Genomic DNA, 17,432 nt, shown 5'->3' on the forward strand with positions numbered 1-17,432 from the left:
AATATTTTTGACAAAAGTCATATAAGCAATAAGGCAGTGGGAGACACTCAGCTATCCTCAATCTACAGGAAAAAAGAAATATATATATACACATATGTACACACACATTTATTTATCAGCAATATTCAGATTCCTATTTAGTCTATCAAATCTTTTATATTTCGCATTAAACTTATTGGGATAACATTGGTTAATAATTTTATAAAAAATTACAGGTGTACAACTTTACAATATGTCGGCAAGCTCTATTTTGTGCTCACCACCGAAAGTCTCCTTCCATTGCCACATATTTGACTGCCTTTTCCCCTCTTCAAACCCTGTATCTTTAATGTGACTGTGAAATATGCAAACACAGACATAGACATGCACACACAAGCCTTAGCTTTCCTTCCCAGAATCCTCTGGGTCACCGGCTGTCCCTGCTGCCGCGGAGTAAAAGAGAGAACCACACAACCTAAAATCCTGAATTAAAGCTGCAAAATTAATGCTACTTTAAGACTGCAGTTCCATGTCTGAACAATTGAAAGGCATGTGGAAAATGGTAGAAGGGAAATGGTGATTCTTTCACTTTACCTTCTGCTCTCAGAGTGGAAGATAAACATTAAAGGAAACAGAGCGGTAACTTTACCTCAGTGTAGATAATGTTTCCAGAGGACGATCAAGTTTATCCTCCAGATAAAAATGCACTTCTTGTCTATTAGAAATAAGTGTTTAACACTCCAGATTCCAAAAGGAAGTTTATTACAGTGTCTCACTGCTCCTTGATCAGTAAGAGTTTCTATTTGACGAGAGCAACAACTTGACCCCCAGTAAGAGAAAAAAGAGAATGAACCTTGTGCCACGAAGAGAAAAATGAAATGAGAGGAAGAATGAGGGAGACACATTAATGCAGAAAGAAAGAAAGTGGGTTGCCTTGGCCCCTAATGGAAATAAAGAACGAACCCCCTCATGGAAAGCCCTGAGCCAGAGCTTATAATGATTCAGAGGTCAAATCAGCCCTTAGAAATGGTTACAGCTAACAGGAGAACCGGGAGAGAAGCTAAACACATAGAACAATGCCAAAATCTTGTCTCACTTTCCTGGCTTCCTATTTGAGAATGTCCAGTTCCTGCCCTGAAACAAAATACCAGTCCTTATAATGACAGCCAGGGTTAGCAGCCCTGCCAAGGGCTCAGATATGTTCATCTCTACCATTTATGTTCCTTTGGCTACAGTTCTAGCCCCTTTCTTAGCTTCCACCGATAACTCAGGGGAATGTCTGGCCACCATCCCATAAATAATATCCCAATTTAGTCTGTTATTAAGTTCTTACTCGTATTTTCCAGGAAAAATTGCCCCAATTTCCTACACATCTCTTCAAAAATCCATTTTCATAGCCCTTTAATTATCTGGATTAATGTTCCCTGGCTGCAGCAAGAAGTCTTTCCATTTCTTGAGCTGTTGGGAAGAGAGTTAAATATAGATTTCTATTGAGGGCCTTACCATTCTAAGTGTGGTGGAGAAAGGACCTTAAAATTTCCATGTGGTATACTTCTTTTTACTCTGACTGCTTTCTATCCAATTTCTGTACATCCAATACATTAGAAAGATATATATCCGAGATGGTAAGTGCTATTTAAACAACACTGTGACATTATGAACTGAAGATCAACTGAGCAATCATGATATGTACCAAAAACCTTACAATAGCTGGATCATGGTTTAGGTGAAAAAAACAAAACCCATGAAGACAAGGCAAACATGTTTTAGTGAATAAGTGGAGGTCAGTTTGGTTGAAAATGCTATCCAGTTCAATCTATTTTAGGGCTGAAGCATCCATGAAATCTTGGCCTGAATCAATGGCATGATCCAACGTAGCAGTGATGCTGTTTGCAGATGCCTGGGCCTTAACCCTGCATTTACTTAATGAAAGTCTCTGGGGCTGGGCCTTCTACCTGCACTGTTGAACAAGCACACCTGGAAATCTAGATGCATACAAAAGATTGAAAACAATACCACAGAAAAAAGGGGAGAAGTAATATGGAGGAAGTGGCTACTTAGCAACCTACCAAATTTACCTGAAATTGAGGCCAGAACTTAGAACCAAATGTTCCATGGAAGCTCCATACTAGTATATTTACAACTGTGTCCCTTGGTTTCTCTTGGGTTGAAATAAAAACTCAGTCACTAATGAAAAAGCACTAAATCAAAACATTTACGTAGGCATCTTCAAGTTCTAAGCAATGGATGAAATTGGTTTAGTTAATTCTTCCTAAACACTCAGAGTATTTCATATCAAGCCAGAAATCTCAGGAGGTTATCCTGCTTTCAAAAGGCTGTGTACCTAATGCTTCAGAACATACATATTTCATCTTCTCTTAGGTTAAGAGTTTGCAATGAACTTGAAAGGTTATAACACGGATACATGTGTTCCTGGTGTAGAAGTTGAGGTCAGAGAACAGCTCCCAGAACTCTAGAAGCAGGTAGAAATCTAGGTCTTTAGAAGCCTATGGGGCAGAATAATTGGGTAGTGTTACATGCAAAGCTGTAGTAGCCATGAACTTAAACACTATCCTGTTATCTCATAGGAAGAAATCAGGACATGACCCTCCAGCCATAAGTGTATTTCCCATGACAGATGCCCCAGGGTTCCTTTCTGTGGAAGAAAGAACCCTCTGACCTTGCATACGCCATCTTCAAGTTCTTCTGGAGGCAAGTCTGGGTTTCTTTCCACGTGGAGGTTCCAGCGGTCTAGCTGTACAATTGTCCCATCCTCTACTTGGCAAAGGATCTTGGAAACAGGCTCATCAGTGTATCCCTAAGGAATCAAAGAACACATCCATTGGAGTCTGGAGTGACGAACGGTACAGCCAAAGGTCTTTCATGCAAAGAAGAGCCCTCTACTATAGCTCTCTATTTATTTTGTAATTAGCAAGGCCAGGACAGTAAACTGTACTATTTAAGACAACAGTCACAGGTAATGTGCACAGAAATGCTAACGCTAGCTGGTTTAAGCTGAAGAATAATTTTTGCTGACACTGAGAACTGCTAGTTGCTGGTAGGTTTTGGGGTCCAGGCAAGATGGCTGCTTTAATCAAAGAAAAACAGGATCCCTCAGGCCTCCTTCTAAAGGAATCTGTGAGATGTACAGAGCAAGTGTGTATGTGGGAAGGGGGAGAAAAAACCAAAGCAGCCTCCAATAGACAATTTCTTCTGTTAATGTCACATTTTACTCATGTCCCCCTAACTTTTAGTAGGACACCGTTCCTTCCATGACCCAAGTCTGACTGAGGAATAGCCCTGATAGGAAGACACTCCCTGAGCACACATTACTGATAGCACGATTATTAAGGGTTGTCAGGTCATTGATCTGGATGACAGGAAGTAACACTGATAATATGTTAGTTACTTCGTGTAAATACAGGAAGAGGCAAAAGTAGGGTTATAATTGTTCATGTAGAAAATAATACAATAATTAATAAATAATAAGAATAAATTCTTTTGTATACTCACAACTAAATCTACCTTTGCCCCACCCTGTATTTATTATTTATACTGAAAAAGAAGACCTATAGGAGGTTAATTGATTCACCCAAAGTCAAACTGTATCTTCTAGTATCTAAAGATAATTTTCAGGGAGCCCAGCCCAGGCAATGGTCTCCGATGAGCACATAAAAAGCTGGTGGGCTGCATACATTAGCATATTGTGCCTTCTTACTATCTCAGGAATATAAAATACAAAAAACAAAGAAAGAATAATAATAATAAAATGGCTGGTTGGTGACAGGTAAACTGCCTCTACTAAGCTTTGTCTGAAGTTGGCTGTCAGTTCCATAATGGAAAGGACGGTCAGTCACCTGTTCAGCCAAAACCAGGATGACACTGACCAGAGAAACTGAATGCTCACAAAAAAAAAAAAAAAAGAAAGAAAGAAAATAAAGAAAGACAAAGCTATGGCTTTCCCAGAGGATTGTAAATCTTAATCAGATTTGCTGTCCCGGCCAGGGCTGTGGTCAGGATCAATTCAAGTCTGTGTGGTTGGTTTACACGAAGACTTGAGGACAGCCCACCCACTGTCTTTGTGGAGAGCTCAGAAAGCCCCCGGTGTGGGTACTAACCCCCGTTTTTTAAAATCTCAAATGTTCCCTTCTTTTCTAGCTGATTATAAATTACCAGATAAAATCGTCCATCATGGGTACCTTGGTTCTTGACTCTAACTTATTCCTTACACAACAGTAGCATATTGCCCTGCCATGAGGACATCTGTGGCCCAGGGGACCCAGCTGCTGGGCGGCGCGGGCAGCCCCTGAGAGCAGCTCTTACCCCGCCCCAGTTGAGGGTTCGAGCCAGGTCGTTCCCAGTGCCCAGAGGAAGGACCCCGACAGGAGGCTGCGGGCTCAGCTGCAGTTCGTCCAGAATGGAAAGGATCCAGCCCACCTGCAGACAGATCGGGGGCCAGAAGAGTGATAAGAAAGATAGATAAGTTACAGGGAAGACAACCTGAGAGGAGGTGGCTTTACAGAACAAAATCAAGCAGTTTTATTTTTCCTTAAAAAAAAAAACCACAAAAACAAAAACAAAAACAAAAAAAACATTTTAATCCAGTGTCCAGGGAACAGAAAGACCTCTTATCTCAGGCTGTTTCAAAGTGGCAACCATCTTGCAGGGAAAAGGACCATTTTGTACATGCCCTGTCCTATAAGCAAAACTAGACCATTCATCTGTGTGTTTAACTGGAGATCTACTTTACAGCTGAAGAGAGTTTAAAATGTAGGGAAGTATATAGCATAAGGCACTGGAGGGAACACAGGACTCAGAATTAGACTGAATTTCACTTCTGGCTCATACTGGCTCTGTAATCTTGATTAAATTATCTAACATCACTGAGACTCGTTTACATGATTTTCAAAATGGAGATAATAATAACTATCTCCCAAGATTGTATATAAAGTAAAATATGTATAAAAAGCCCTTACTATGGTGCATGGCCCCTGTAAGCGCCGGTTAAATGGTTACCCTCCATGGTATCATCTTAGAAATTAGTGGTGTTTTCCTAAATACCCTTATATACCCCTTAATGAAACATTATGAAAACATAATTAGGGCTGGATCTAGTACTTATAAATTACAAGTTTAGGCAGAAAATACTTATACACTAGAATCATATTCCTATGTAATCTTTTTCTAAGATTTAGCCTTATTGTAACTATTTAGAAAAATTATCCCAAACTTGAAAAGAGCAAAAACAAACTTGAACATTCTCACAATGTCATATTAGCACAGTATTTAACAGGCCTAAGAACCATATAACTATAGGTTAACTTGAAGATTTCTGTCCTCAGAGAGACAAATGTTGAGAAGATTGCTTTAAAGATTATAGTTTTAAGTCTTCCAGAGGACCTAAACCAATTTTGTCTCAAATTTAGAAAAATCATTTTGGTTTAAACTACATAACCCTTTTCCTCTACTTCTCCAAAAAATCAGCTTTATTGTTTTGTTTGTTCCTTCATTAAAGAGCTAAATAAAATTTTTAATTAAATTTATTGGGGTGATACTGGTTAATAAAGTTATATTGGTTTCAAGTGTATAATTCGATAGTACATCAACTGTCATTGTATTAGAAATACATTTTGACATGTATTGATTACATATTTGTATGAATCATGTTTTTTAAATTTTTTTAAAAATTGTGCTTCAACAGTACATTCATTGAACTGTATTACATGTAAATAACACAACTAAGCAATTGAAATAAGAAGATAAATGCGCTGGGCTAAGGCAGACAGGGTAGAACGTCTGCTGCCAACGAGCTTCCAATGAACAGACCGAGTGAGCTGCTGGCTGCTTTCTATGTGCTGGTCCCTGAGCAAAGTTCTCTAACGAACTGTCTTATAAACTTCAGAACAACTCTATGAGTTGAATATAATTTTCATCTCCATTTTGTAGATGAGGAAATTGAGACTTGGAAGGGGCAATGAGCTTCTTAGTACACATCACTTATGTGGTAGCCGGCATTCAGTATCAGGTATGCTGAACACTGAAGGCCAAACCTCTTAGCCACTCCGGTGCGGGGAGCCTCTTAACAGAGAACTAACCCCAGTTCTGGACAGGGCCTGGCCATCCTGGAGATGGTGGCGTGCACTCTGGGAATCTCTGAAGCACTGAGAAAACTTAGGAATTACATATTCAAATTCAGTTGATTTGCCTATGTGTTAACTGAGGAGCAGAGAGGTCTTGTAATTGGCTCCGGAATGAATAAGAAGTCTCAGTCATATCAGGTCTGTTAATTTCCACCTAAAACCCTCTCCCCTCCACATTGATTACTTCCCAGGATGAAAACCTTCCCCATCCATCACCAAGTCTAAAACTGTGTTAACCTTTTAGAAAAGCACGGCACAAACATTCGCCCAATCAGGTAAGATAGAAATCCCAATCCACGCAAGTGTCAAAAAGGCCCTCCATTCCCCCGAGTGGGGCCACTTACTCTTAGACAGCTCCTTAGATTCGGACCCAGCACTCCCAGCCCTTCGTTTACACGCGACACTAACGAAGCTTTCTACTGAATATTGGACTAAAAGGGGGAAATGCCAGATGCTAAAATACAACGGGCGACCGTGCTACACATTGTTCCTGTGCTGCACACACAAAACTCAGCAAAAGGAGGCACCTCTAATAAAGTACAGAAAGAGGATTTAAAGAGCATTAAGAAGGATGTGAAAACCCAGAAATCCCAGCCATCAGGGATCGTGGACCGCAGACGCCAACAGCCCAGAGCAGGCCCAGACTCTCCAAAATGCAGCAGAAGGAAGCGGAAATCTAATCCAATGTCTCATTCAGAGAAGGGGAAGGAAGGCAGACTCTTTAAAACTTCTCTGAGATGAACATTTAACCTGCTTTTTATGGTTTCTACTCACAAGTCAACCCAGTCTCTTTGGGGTAGATTTAAATTAAATTTTTTTTTTCCTTATGGTTAGTTGAAATATGCATCTCTTTTCTTAACAAAGAGCATGCTTATTAGTTCACACTTTCAATATCCCATTTCACTCTACATGGAACAATGAGAAAAAGAAAAATCTTCCCGGGCCAGAAACAAAACACAAAGGTGCAAGCAGAGGAAGCCAGGAGTCTGGCTTTTGTCCGATGAAAATGGGGAATAAGAGTTCGCCCCCTGCTGGCAGGAGGCCACATAGGAACCAGGCTCCCTCTTGCCCCGGAAATAAAGGTGAAGAACCACACAGCCTGAGGCTGTAGTCCATAGAAAGTTGAGACGTGTTAGGGCTGGCAGGAGAAAGCTTGTCTGACAGTCAGCCCCACTTCCCACTAGCTCCCTGACACTCCTGAAACACCCTGACAGGTCCTCGGGTGGGAGCCTTAGCCACCCACAGAAAAGTAGTCTCAAGAGTCCTGGAAGCCATTCAAACTACTAGAAAGGAGCCCTGACTGGTGTGGCTCAGTGGACTGGGCATCATCCTGCAATTCGAAAGGCTGCTGAGTCGATTCCTGGCCAGGGCACATGCCTGGGTTGCAGGTTCTGTCCCCAGTTATGGCGCAAAGAAGAGGCAACCAGTCAATGTTTCTCTTGCACATCAATATTTTTCTCCCTCTTCCTCTCCCTTACTTCCCCTCTTTCTAAAAATAAATAAAATCTAAAAAAAGGAAGGAAAAGATGCAAAGAAAGGGATGCAAAGAAAGAATCTGGAAAGGAGCCTGCAAAGAAAAATTCTAAATCACAGAAAGAATACTTAGATGGATGGAAGGTCAGGGGATTCATTTACAGCACATTAAATACAAATAATTTTCAAAGGACTTTGAAATAAGTGTCCTGTAACTTCCATGCAGCAGAAAGGTGCTATAAAAAAGAGAATGAAAATAAATACACCTACAACAGCAAGAGACATAAATGATCTTGAGTACTAATCGGTGTCTCTGTCCTTCATGAGCAAGACTGTATACAAGACCTCAAGGCTCAAAGCTGTTCATTGGCAGCCCTCCCTTCCCCATAACCAGGAACCTGTTCCTGTTAGAGGTGCAGGCGGCAAGTTCATGGGCAGGGACTGTGTTTGCTGGGGCCTCCACATGTCCCCAAATCATCTCCACCAGCTTTTCCAGCACCCCTTCAATTAACTGATTTAATTAATTGCAATACATAGCACTTGGCATATGTTCCACCATAACTAAAGGAAATTACCCCAATGGGGTGAAATCATTTTCCAGTTTGCAGAGAGTTCTTTCCTTTCCTTGTGTTAGGAAAAGGGAGGCAGAAAGATCTGGAACCCCAGTCCCGGGCCTTGTCCCCAAACAGCCCAGCCGGGCCGCTGCAGCAGCAGCTAGCCAATGCTGCCACCTCCTGTCCACGCTCAGCATTAGCTGACACCGAAAGCTCCCCAAGTACATTTTGAGTGCAATTCTTATTCCGCACTATGCTAACATTAGCTGCGGCTCAAGGGTGGAGAGGACAGTGAATGGGCGTCTTTGAATAGGACGCACACTGCATTTCCTTATATTCCATGCGGGAAGGGAAATGAAGGCTACGGAAACTGAGAAATCAGAGAAAAACAGGGCAACATTTCTGAACTCTGAAAGATAAGACATTTAACAGCGGGGTGTCCCTTTCTAAAAATGTACGCTATGATTCTTCTCTTTGATATTTTAATTTACATTTGCAGTAAAGAGTTTAAAAAGTCACCATGTGTTAAAAGAAATGTTGAAAATCAACCCTAATGAAATCAAGATGAGTCAAGGTATGAGCTTTTTGAAGTAGAAAGTTCAAATGACTTATCCCAATGACTACTACTGAGGGGTACCACCTGCTTTCTCTTGACAGAGGGTGGAATATATCCCATTATATGTGGGTGAGGCTGGGGTTGGGGGTGCAGGAGCAGAGGGGCTTGAATGATCTGCTTGCCCCTATCAAGCAAAGGGAACCACTACTTCCTTCCGGGCTGCGGCTGTAGTGGGCTAGGGTCCAGGGATGCCTTCTGCTTAGGGTTTAACTCACCTGGAGGAGAAATAGGCATGAAGTGGGTCAAATTGACTAGAGTCAATTTAATCCTAGGCCTCTGGAAAGACATTAACATGGTGACAGATGCTCCTGCTGGTCCAGCCCAGCTCATCAAGGTCAGAGCCAGAGAGCGAGGGACCATGTCACACTTGAGGGGGCCCTCCGAAGGGGAGGGGGCATGAATATGCCTTTAGTGCCTAGGTTCACATGCTCTTCAATATTTAAGCCGAGTTAGATGGGTGGAGATGTGGCCAACAAAGGGAGAGAATACCAGTGTACCACATGACCACCGAAAGACTGCTTCTAGTTTATAAGCACGAAGGCTGGAGGTCATTCCTGAGTTAGCTGAGTTTCCATTTCAGCTCGGAGATCGAAGATGGGGCCAGCTCGTGCAACACCTGCAGCTACGTGGCAACCTCAGGCTCACGCGAACCAGTTACCAAGAGGCTGACGTGCAACCCCTGGCCACACACGGCAACGGGGCACTAGGATGTGGCTAGTCCAGACTGGATGCGTCTTAGTTATAAAATCCATGCCAGGTTTCAAAGACAGTGCAAACTAAACATAAAACAGCTCATTGATGAGTTCTAGATTAACTGCATTTTGAGATGATATTATTTTGGGTATTTTAGGTGAAATAAACTGTACTATAAAGAGGTGTTAGCACACAATACAGTGCCCAGATGACCTGCTGTGGAATTGTGCGCCTGAAACCTATGTAGTTTTGTTAACTAGTATCACCCCAATCAATTCAATAAAAAGGAAAAAAATTAATTTCACCTGCTTCGTTTTCATCCCTCTTAAGTGCCTTCTAGAAAACTTAAAATTTAAACCGTGGCTTACATTATCGTTCTCTTGAACAGCAATGGTCAATACCATTATAAAGCTACAGCTGTGAAGAACCTTGGAGACCCAAATGTATCCTTAGCAGATCTAGAATGTCTCAAAAGAAGTCAGGGAATCCGCCAAAGTTCACAGGCATAGTGGCAAAACCTCCTCTTCCACCTCCAAGTGTAATATTGAAAGATCCATCACTCTGCCTCCTTGTATTTGTTAGTAACAAAAACTAAACTCTCACTGAAGCCTCACAACTTTTTTCCAAATTCATGCAAGATGTCTGTATATTAAGTAATACTCTGTACACTTAAACTAATATGATTAATGGTTAATAGATCCTCATCTTAATCAGTCAAAAATGTGCCATGTCTGATTCCACCTTGAATCTTGGCACTATACTGACAGGATTCTGACAGCCTTTCTAGTGGCAGGCAGGTCAACTGGGGGCTCAATACCTTACGGCAAATATATACCTGATGTTCTCGATAATTATGCCTCACTTCTCTCAAGCCAGCAGACTTTCTTCATGTGCCCATCAGGATACCTTTTTTTAATATAAACTCTGCCCCCTCCCATAAAAATTCCAAGTTCCATGTTCTAAACTGATAAAATTAAAAATATCAATCACATACCTGGATACATATTTCATAAATCCCATATAGCTATCCTTCACCAAAAAAAACCTTATTTTAACAAAGTAAAATCAAAGGAATCCTGGTTTTACCTAAGGTACCAAATAATCAAAGTTTTGATTCTGAGCGATTGGACTACAGGGGTCACCACTGACTGAAGTAATTAGTTCAAAAGTATGCACCGACTTAAGGATAGATAGACTGCTTTTATTTTAGGCATGCCCATGGCAAAGGACTCAAGTATAAACACAGCCAGTACACTTTTGAGTTATGTGGAAGGATGTGAAACGTGAAGTTAGGAACACCGATAAGGCCCCTGAGAGAAAAAAAGTATCTAGAACATAAAAGAAGTTATATTTAAGCTTTGTGAAATATTTGTTAATTACAGTATGCTTAGGAAAGAAATGCAAGAAAAGGTAAGATAAGACACGTTGGAGAACCAAATAGTCTACAAGTCAAGGAGGATGCTGTGGTACCAGAGTGCATTCACAGCAATTCAGTACTGGAATTGGATCTGGTCGTGATGACTCATCATTCTGGGTTTAATCCCAGACGCCCTATTGAAACCATCTTCTTGAAAACCACCAGTTACTTCCTAGTCTCCAAATTCAACGATAATTCTCCAGTCTCTCCTGAAGGATATAACCACTCCCTCTGTCCTGAAACTCCTGGTTTGTCAGGTTTTCTTGACAGAATAGACTACCTTCTACTTCTATCTTTTCATTTTCCTTTCGAATGTTGGCTCAGGCTCCATAATTATAGGTATTTCACAAGTGCCTAACTTGGCTGTCGTCTCTTTGTCCTGTATATTTTGAAATCCCATGTTTTAAAATACTTATCTCGTTTCAGAGCAGGCCCCAATGCCATATAATCCAGAGAGCAGTGCTTCCTACGTCTGTCTGCCGAGCACAGGAAAGGAAGCCGAAAGCAGCGTGGGAGCGGGGGTGGGGCGCAGGTGATGGGAGGTTGGGCGGGGGGGGGGGGGGAGTCTGGAAGGGGGAGCGCCCAAATGCACGAGGAAGCCTGAGACAGGACGATGGAATTGGCAGCTGATGTGGACTGGAGGCCACAGTCGCTCAAGAAAGAGGAAGGACTACAAATTCAGGACACCAGGCATTTCCTCAACTTGTCTGCTGCCATCACCGTGATTTCGAGGAGAAAAGGGTGAGTGGGACGCTTGACACATAGAGGGGGGCAAGTAGGTCCTCAGTGAAGGGAGGTAACCATAGAAAAGGGTCACAAAAAGGTTTATCCTTTTCTTAAAGACAGCTAACTGGGCGACGGTTGATCTAGAAGACTCTGTATGTCTATTCATTGGTTTCTTCTATATCGATTTAATGAATAATATATATATTTCTCCACGGCAGATTTGTTTGGACCTAATTCTTACTAAAGAACGTGGGGAAAATTCCCCATTATCATATCTACACTATAATTGATTGAAATTTAATTAGTATTATAGGAGAAAAGAATTCCATGGTCAAATAATTTTGGAAAACACTGGGTTAAACAAAGTGAAATAGGTTTGGCTTCTTTGCTGTAAGACTTAATGATAAACTTTATAAGCCAATAATGTGTATCGTGAATCTCTAAGAATAGCAAACACTACTGTCACATGCATATAAAAAATGTTTTTCTCTCACAAGGAATCTTGAAAAACAAGTGGGTTCACTTCTTTTTTCCCCAATTTCACTTATTAGTGTATGATGTGTATCTAATATTGCATTAAGTGCTCATATGATAACAGGCATACAATTAGGTTTCTATTGCTACTTTGAGAATAAGATATTCTAATTAGAGAAATTAGAGAAAAGCCATAGATAGTTCATAATAAAAGGCTGGGTCCTATGAGAGCAGACCCCATATACAGAATCAAAAGACACTGGGCAGCAGACTCCTCATCCCATGTTATGTTGCTAAATAAATAGAGGGCAAATGGAGGAATAGAAGAGACACATAAACAGAGGCAAATACATTCACAACATTAAATTTCAGCCCAATTCCATCTTTTCTTCAAAAATGACTACAAATGGAACCAAGCAATGATCTTTAAGGCAAACCAATATCAGCCAGTATTTTAAGTTGTATTTCCATTGGAAAAAATTACAATAATTCAATTGTGCGCGCATACTCTCCTTAATTGTTGTAACCACTTATTAAGAACAAGCTGAATAGGTCAGTTGGTATTTTCAAAAGAATTTAGCCATCTATAGTCTTCATTCTGATGATCCGACCACATCCCTACTTCGTGGAACAGGAAAGAACACAGCAGAATGGAGGGAGTGATACAATTTAGAAAGATCAAGTTTGAATCTGTGAGGATGACGACGCAGTCCCTCCTACCCCTGAGCCCCCGTGATGATTCACAGGAGAGAGACAGACGACGTTTTAGTGGAGTGGACAGACTGTGCGGTGGGAATGAATGAAGAGAACTATCCTAAGGGAAACCAAAGAAAGGTGGAAGAAATAAGGGTGAGAGCTGGATTCTATTTCAAGGACCTACCGTTCCATCCCCGCCACAGGCCAGAATCCGCAGATTTGGTACTTTCCTATACAACTCAAGCCTGTAGAGGAAAGAGAAGGAAAAGTTAACAGAAGAGCGTATCGCTGGCCACAGAACAGAGAGAGCACGTGGCAAAATGGCGGGCGGAGGACTGGCGAAAATGTATAATCATGAGGATAATACCAAGTTATCACAAAAGGACCGACTCTCACAGCTGGTTCAGAGGTTAGCAGCAAACGTCATTTTTAAAGAGCCCACCCTGGAAGGGGATTTGAGGACGTCCTGGAGTGGCACGGCCCATCATTCCTGTCAAGGTGTCAGCCCACGTTATTTTCCGCATTGGCTTTGACCCTCTTTCGCCCTTTTCTTTTCCCATGATTGTCCTTTCTCCTTTCTCATCATCAACCGGCAGTCAGCTGGCCTTCTCTAGCTCCCCCTTATCTTCTATTAGCTTTTTGCGGATTTATTTATTTTTTCAAACCTCACCCGCCCACTCTGAACCCTAGGAAGACTCTCTTAGAGAGGCAGGGGGAGGAACCCCACCGGCACTGCGACCGCACCCCGACCTCCGCCCGCCTCTCCACTCACTGACAGCCAAACCCCATTTATACGCCTCACTCCAACGAGGGAAGGTTCACTGGTTTTTCTGTATTTTTAAATTTGGCTGCCTGAAATTAGACCATTTTATTTTTCATGTTGGCTCTTAACAAAATACCATGATACCATCTCTGTCTGCTACAATGTTTGCCTAAGTAAAGCTGTTAATGGCACTGTTCTAGAAAACGTCACCTATTCAAATCAAATAATATTTTTAAAAAATATTTGCTGTCATGCCATGTTTTTATGCTGATCTATGAAGTGTCTACCTAAAATCTAACTGAAGTGATACAATATTAAGAAAAGTACGCATCTGAAAGGGCAAAAGGCAGGGTACCAGATTTGCCCTGGTACTTCCAAAGACAGGGTTCGGGGGTGGCGTGGAACCCAGCGGAGTCTCATAGCGCCCTCTAGTGGCAAAAGTGCTCATAGAGTAAGAGAATGTCCGCAGAAATTAATTTGTGTATTTAATGTTCTGCATGCTTAAATATATATAATTTATCCTTTCCTACAGAAATATTGTTTCCCTAGAAATTATCTAAGCTAATATTTCTTTTTTAGAGCACAAACTTTATGACAGTCTTTCAAAAAGCAACATATCATTTAATACAACTTGAAGCTGCTGTAAATCTGGCACCATAAATAGGGCCAAAAGGAAAGGGAAAAAAAAATGTTCATTACAGTTAACAGGTCCCTAGCAGGTGTCTGGTGTCATGAGCTGATATTTCTTTGTGTCTAACAGTTACCTATTTGGAAAGAATTAGTATCTCTTAAGCTACAGTCTTTATCAGATGACATCCAAACTATTTTAATAGATGAGTTTTACAAAAGGAACCAGAGAGCAGCGACAATGTCCCTCCCCTTTCCCTGCAGCAAAGGGAAGGGATGAGATACATGCCACCTCCATGTAGACTTGATTGTCAACACTGCTAACAAAAACAGAGCATGTCATTTCTGAGAAGCTCAGAAAAGGGATTGAGCAGAAATTAAAAGGTCTCCCCCACTCTGACATGAAATCCAAAGGTATAATCAGTTCATGAATCAGTCTCCCAAATGGACACAGATGGGCACACAGAACCTCTCATCCAAACACATGGATACATTCTTAAACAAATATGGCCACTGTCTACAGAGACACACTTACGTTTCCATTAATGTACACGTCCAAAGTTGTACGTGCATAAACGGAAAAGTGACGGATCCTTTCTCAGTTCCCAGGTTTGCTCACAGGCGACAGTTGCACATTCATACGCAGCAAACACACAAGAAACACTCATGAGTTAACAACCGAGAAGATGGGTTTTGAAGGGAATTAACCCCATGAAGAGTAGGAGTGGAAACGTCCGGTAGAGTTTTAAAGGAAGGACAGTACAGATGAGAAAGTCGATGAGAGATGGTTAGAAAATATTTCACAAGGGAACCAAATAACACCAGCACAGGAAGTCCTTCTCACTTGCCTAAAATGGTACGGACCATGGAGGGTATTTCCAGACTTACGCATCTTTCGGCCCTTCCTGAGAAAGATCAAAGACTTGCCGTGGATTCAGGTACCACATAAACATCTGCAGGACTTTGGTTCCCTATAAGGGGGGGGAAGAAAAAAGAGAGACAATAATGGGAAGAAATTTCCAAATATTAGCTGCTTATTTAAAAAATAAAAATAATAAACCCTAGAATCTAAAATAATACCTAATTGTATTAATTAATACCTAAAATAATACCTAACAGATTAGAGAGGTGGTTAAAATCTTGGTCTTGGGCCAATGCCCAGGTTAGACTGCAGCTTATCCTGTGTAACTCTGGCAAGTTCCTCACTTTCATTAAGCTCAGCTCTCTCCTCTTTAATGTGGAGACAAGAAAGCCTCGTTCACAGACTTATTTCAAGGATTAAATGCAATAATGTTTGAGAGGCACGCACAGTGTGTAACATGCACCAAGTGCTTAATGAACAGTAACTACCAGTTTTACCATCATTACTTAGTGTATGAAAATCCATGCAGGGAAATTATTAGTCAGCCTATGTACTTTAACATTCATTTTTACTTTAATGTGCAGATTACTATTGCCTTTGCGCAACAGAAAATACGGGCAGTATGAGACAAGTATGACTTTATTGAAAAAATTTTTAACTGAAGCAAAAGTACAACAGGCCCCCCCCCCCATTATTTATAATACACATATATAACTTCTCCAGTTAGTGGCATCAAATCTTCCTTTGACATTTTTCAATTTCCATGTCTATATCTCTTTGTCCAAACCAAACATTTCTCTCACACATGAACACTCTGGGAATGTTTTAAGTCAATGTGACATTTATAGAAATGATCATCGTGGCAAACACAAGGCCCTTCTAAAGATCAATTCTGAAAGTGAACTGAGCAAAGAAATAAAGGACCTTTTTATTACACAGCATCCAATGAGATTTTAAAATGGGTAAAGTGCTTTATTTAGGCCAATTATCGACCACCGCAAACAGTATTCGATCAGTAGGCAGAGTTTGTTGCTTATAATTATTGTTCCTTTATTAGAAGTCACAATGGCTTTTTCTCAGAATAACCCTACATTTTTATACCTACTGTGCTGTATTTGAAGGCCATGCTAGTATGGTAGAACTAGCACAGTATTTGAGTTAAAAATAACATGGGTGTTCTAACTGGGGGATTGCAGGCATTTATAATCTTGCAGAAATTCAGCATATATTTAATAAAATAGGAGGGCGATGTATACTCCTCAAGGTAATTATGAGAATTAAATGAATCAGTAATGGGTATGTACCTAGCATAGTATATGGCACAAAATAGGCCTTTTCTAAATGTTACTCCTTTTCTTTTTTGCTCCTTGTTAATCTAGTCATTAAATTGCACTTGAGGGTATGAGGGCTAAAGTCTGGTTTACAATTATCTATCACATTGTTACACCAGTAATTACAGGGGCCAATGCGGGTCTTTCGTTCTTCATTTCATCCAAACCTACTAAAAATTTAAAAAAGTTCTGCTTCATCATGTGCTTCCTATAAATTTAGTAATAATATTCTATCCTTAACTATTACATCTAATCCTATAGTTTCACCGAAGGACGTCTTTTGCTTCATGTAAAATTCAGACATAGCTTTAGACACGTAATACTACCTAAATACTGAGTCATTTTCTTTCTTCCCATACTGGGCCCTTGTATCAGGTCAGTTGGGGATTATCTCAAGTAATCTTTTATGTTCAAAAGTCATTTTAATGACAAACCAAGTTATTAAAGATTTCTAAATGACTTGCTAGAAAATTAATTTTCATCTGTAGATTCCTAGAGCAATATGAATTGTTGATGTTAATTATTCCTTTCTACCTTTGGCTACGGTCGAGCGCACTTCTCAATTTCGGCTTCTTCTGCTATGCATACAGTACTAGGTGCTTGACGGATGTGTAGAAATAGAAATGCAAAGCATTTAGAGCTTATTTCCTTTATCTAAAATTTCTCTAGAAGGCTTGAGTGACACCGTTTTGTTGTTGCTCATTTTTCAATTTCTGTTCGTTGAAACACCTAATTATCGCCATTTCTCCTTTTGAGGGAAGGGGTGTTAACCAAGGCTGACAAACTTTGCACTGCCCGCCTGTAGGAGGCGCCACTGACATCACCGCCTGTGAGAATAATGCCCTCTGCAGTTGTGCAAAGATAACTGGCGTAGCTGCGCATTACATTCAGTCATTCTATAATTTCTTCTTTCAAAAAGGAATCTTTCTAAAATTTAATCATTAGCCGACAAAAAAGAAAATGGGGTGTCTGAACGAAAGCATGGCATTGTTTTAAATCATTTTTGGTAGCTGGAATAAAAAAGTCTAACATTTAAGTCAGTTCTACTAACTCTGCCATTACCCCTAAAATAAGCTACTTT

At 40.7% G+C, this 17,432-nt stretch overlaps 1 protein-coding gene across 1 annotated transcript in view; it reads right to left on the minus strand.

Moving 5' to 3' along the window:
* DGKI (diacylglycerol kinase iota) overlaps positions 1-17,432 on the minus strand; it is a 379,645-nt gene that overhangs the window by 157,804 nt on the left and 204,409 nt on the right. Inside the window, 4 exon segments of the mRNA XM_054564265.1 lie at positions 2,660-2,797; positions 4,303-4,416; positions 12,953-13,013; positions 15,047-15,129. Coding sequence (XP_054420240.1) covers positions 2,660-2,797; positions 4,303-4,416; positions 12,953-13,013; positions 15,047-15,129 — 396 coding nt within the window.

This window comes from Pteronotus mesoamericanus, unplaced genomic scaffold, assembly GCF_021234165.1.
Source record: "Pteronotus mesoamericanus isolate MK-2021 breed Mesoamerican mustached bat unplaced genomic scaffold, CSHL_Meso_final scaffold_85, whole genome shotgun sequence".
In the NCBI taxonomy this organism is placed as follows: domain Eukaryota; kingdom Metazoa; phylum Chordata; class Mammalia; order Chiroptera; family Mormoopidae; genus Pteronotus; species Pteronotus mesoamericanus.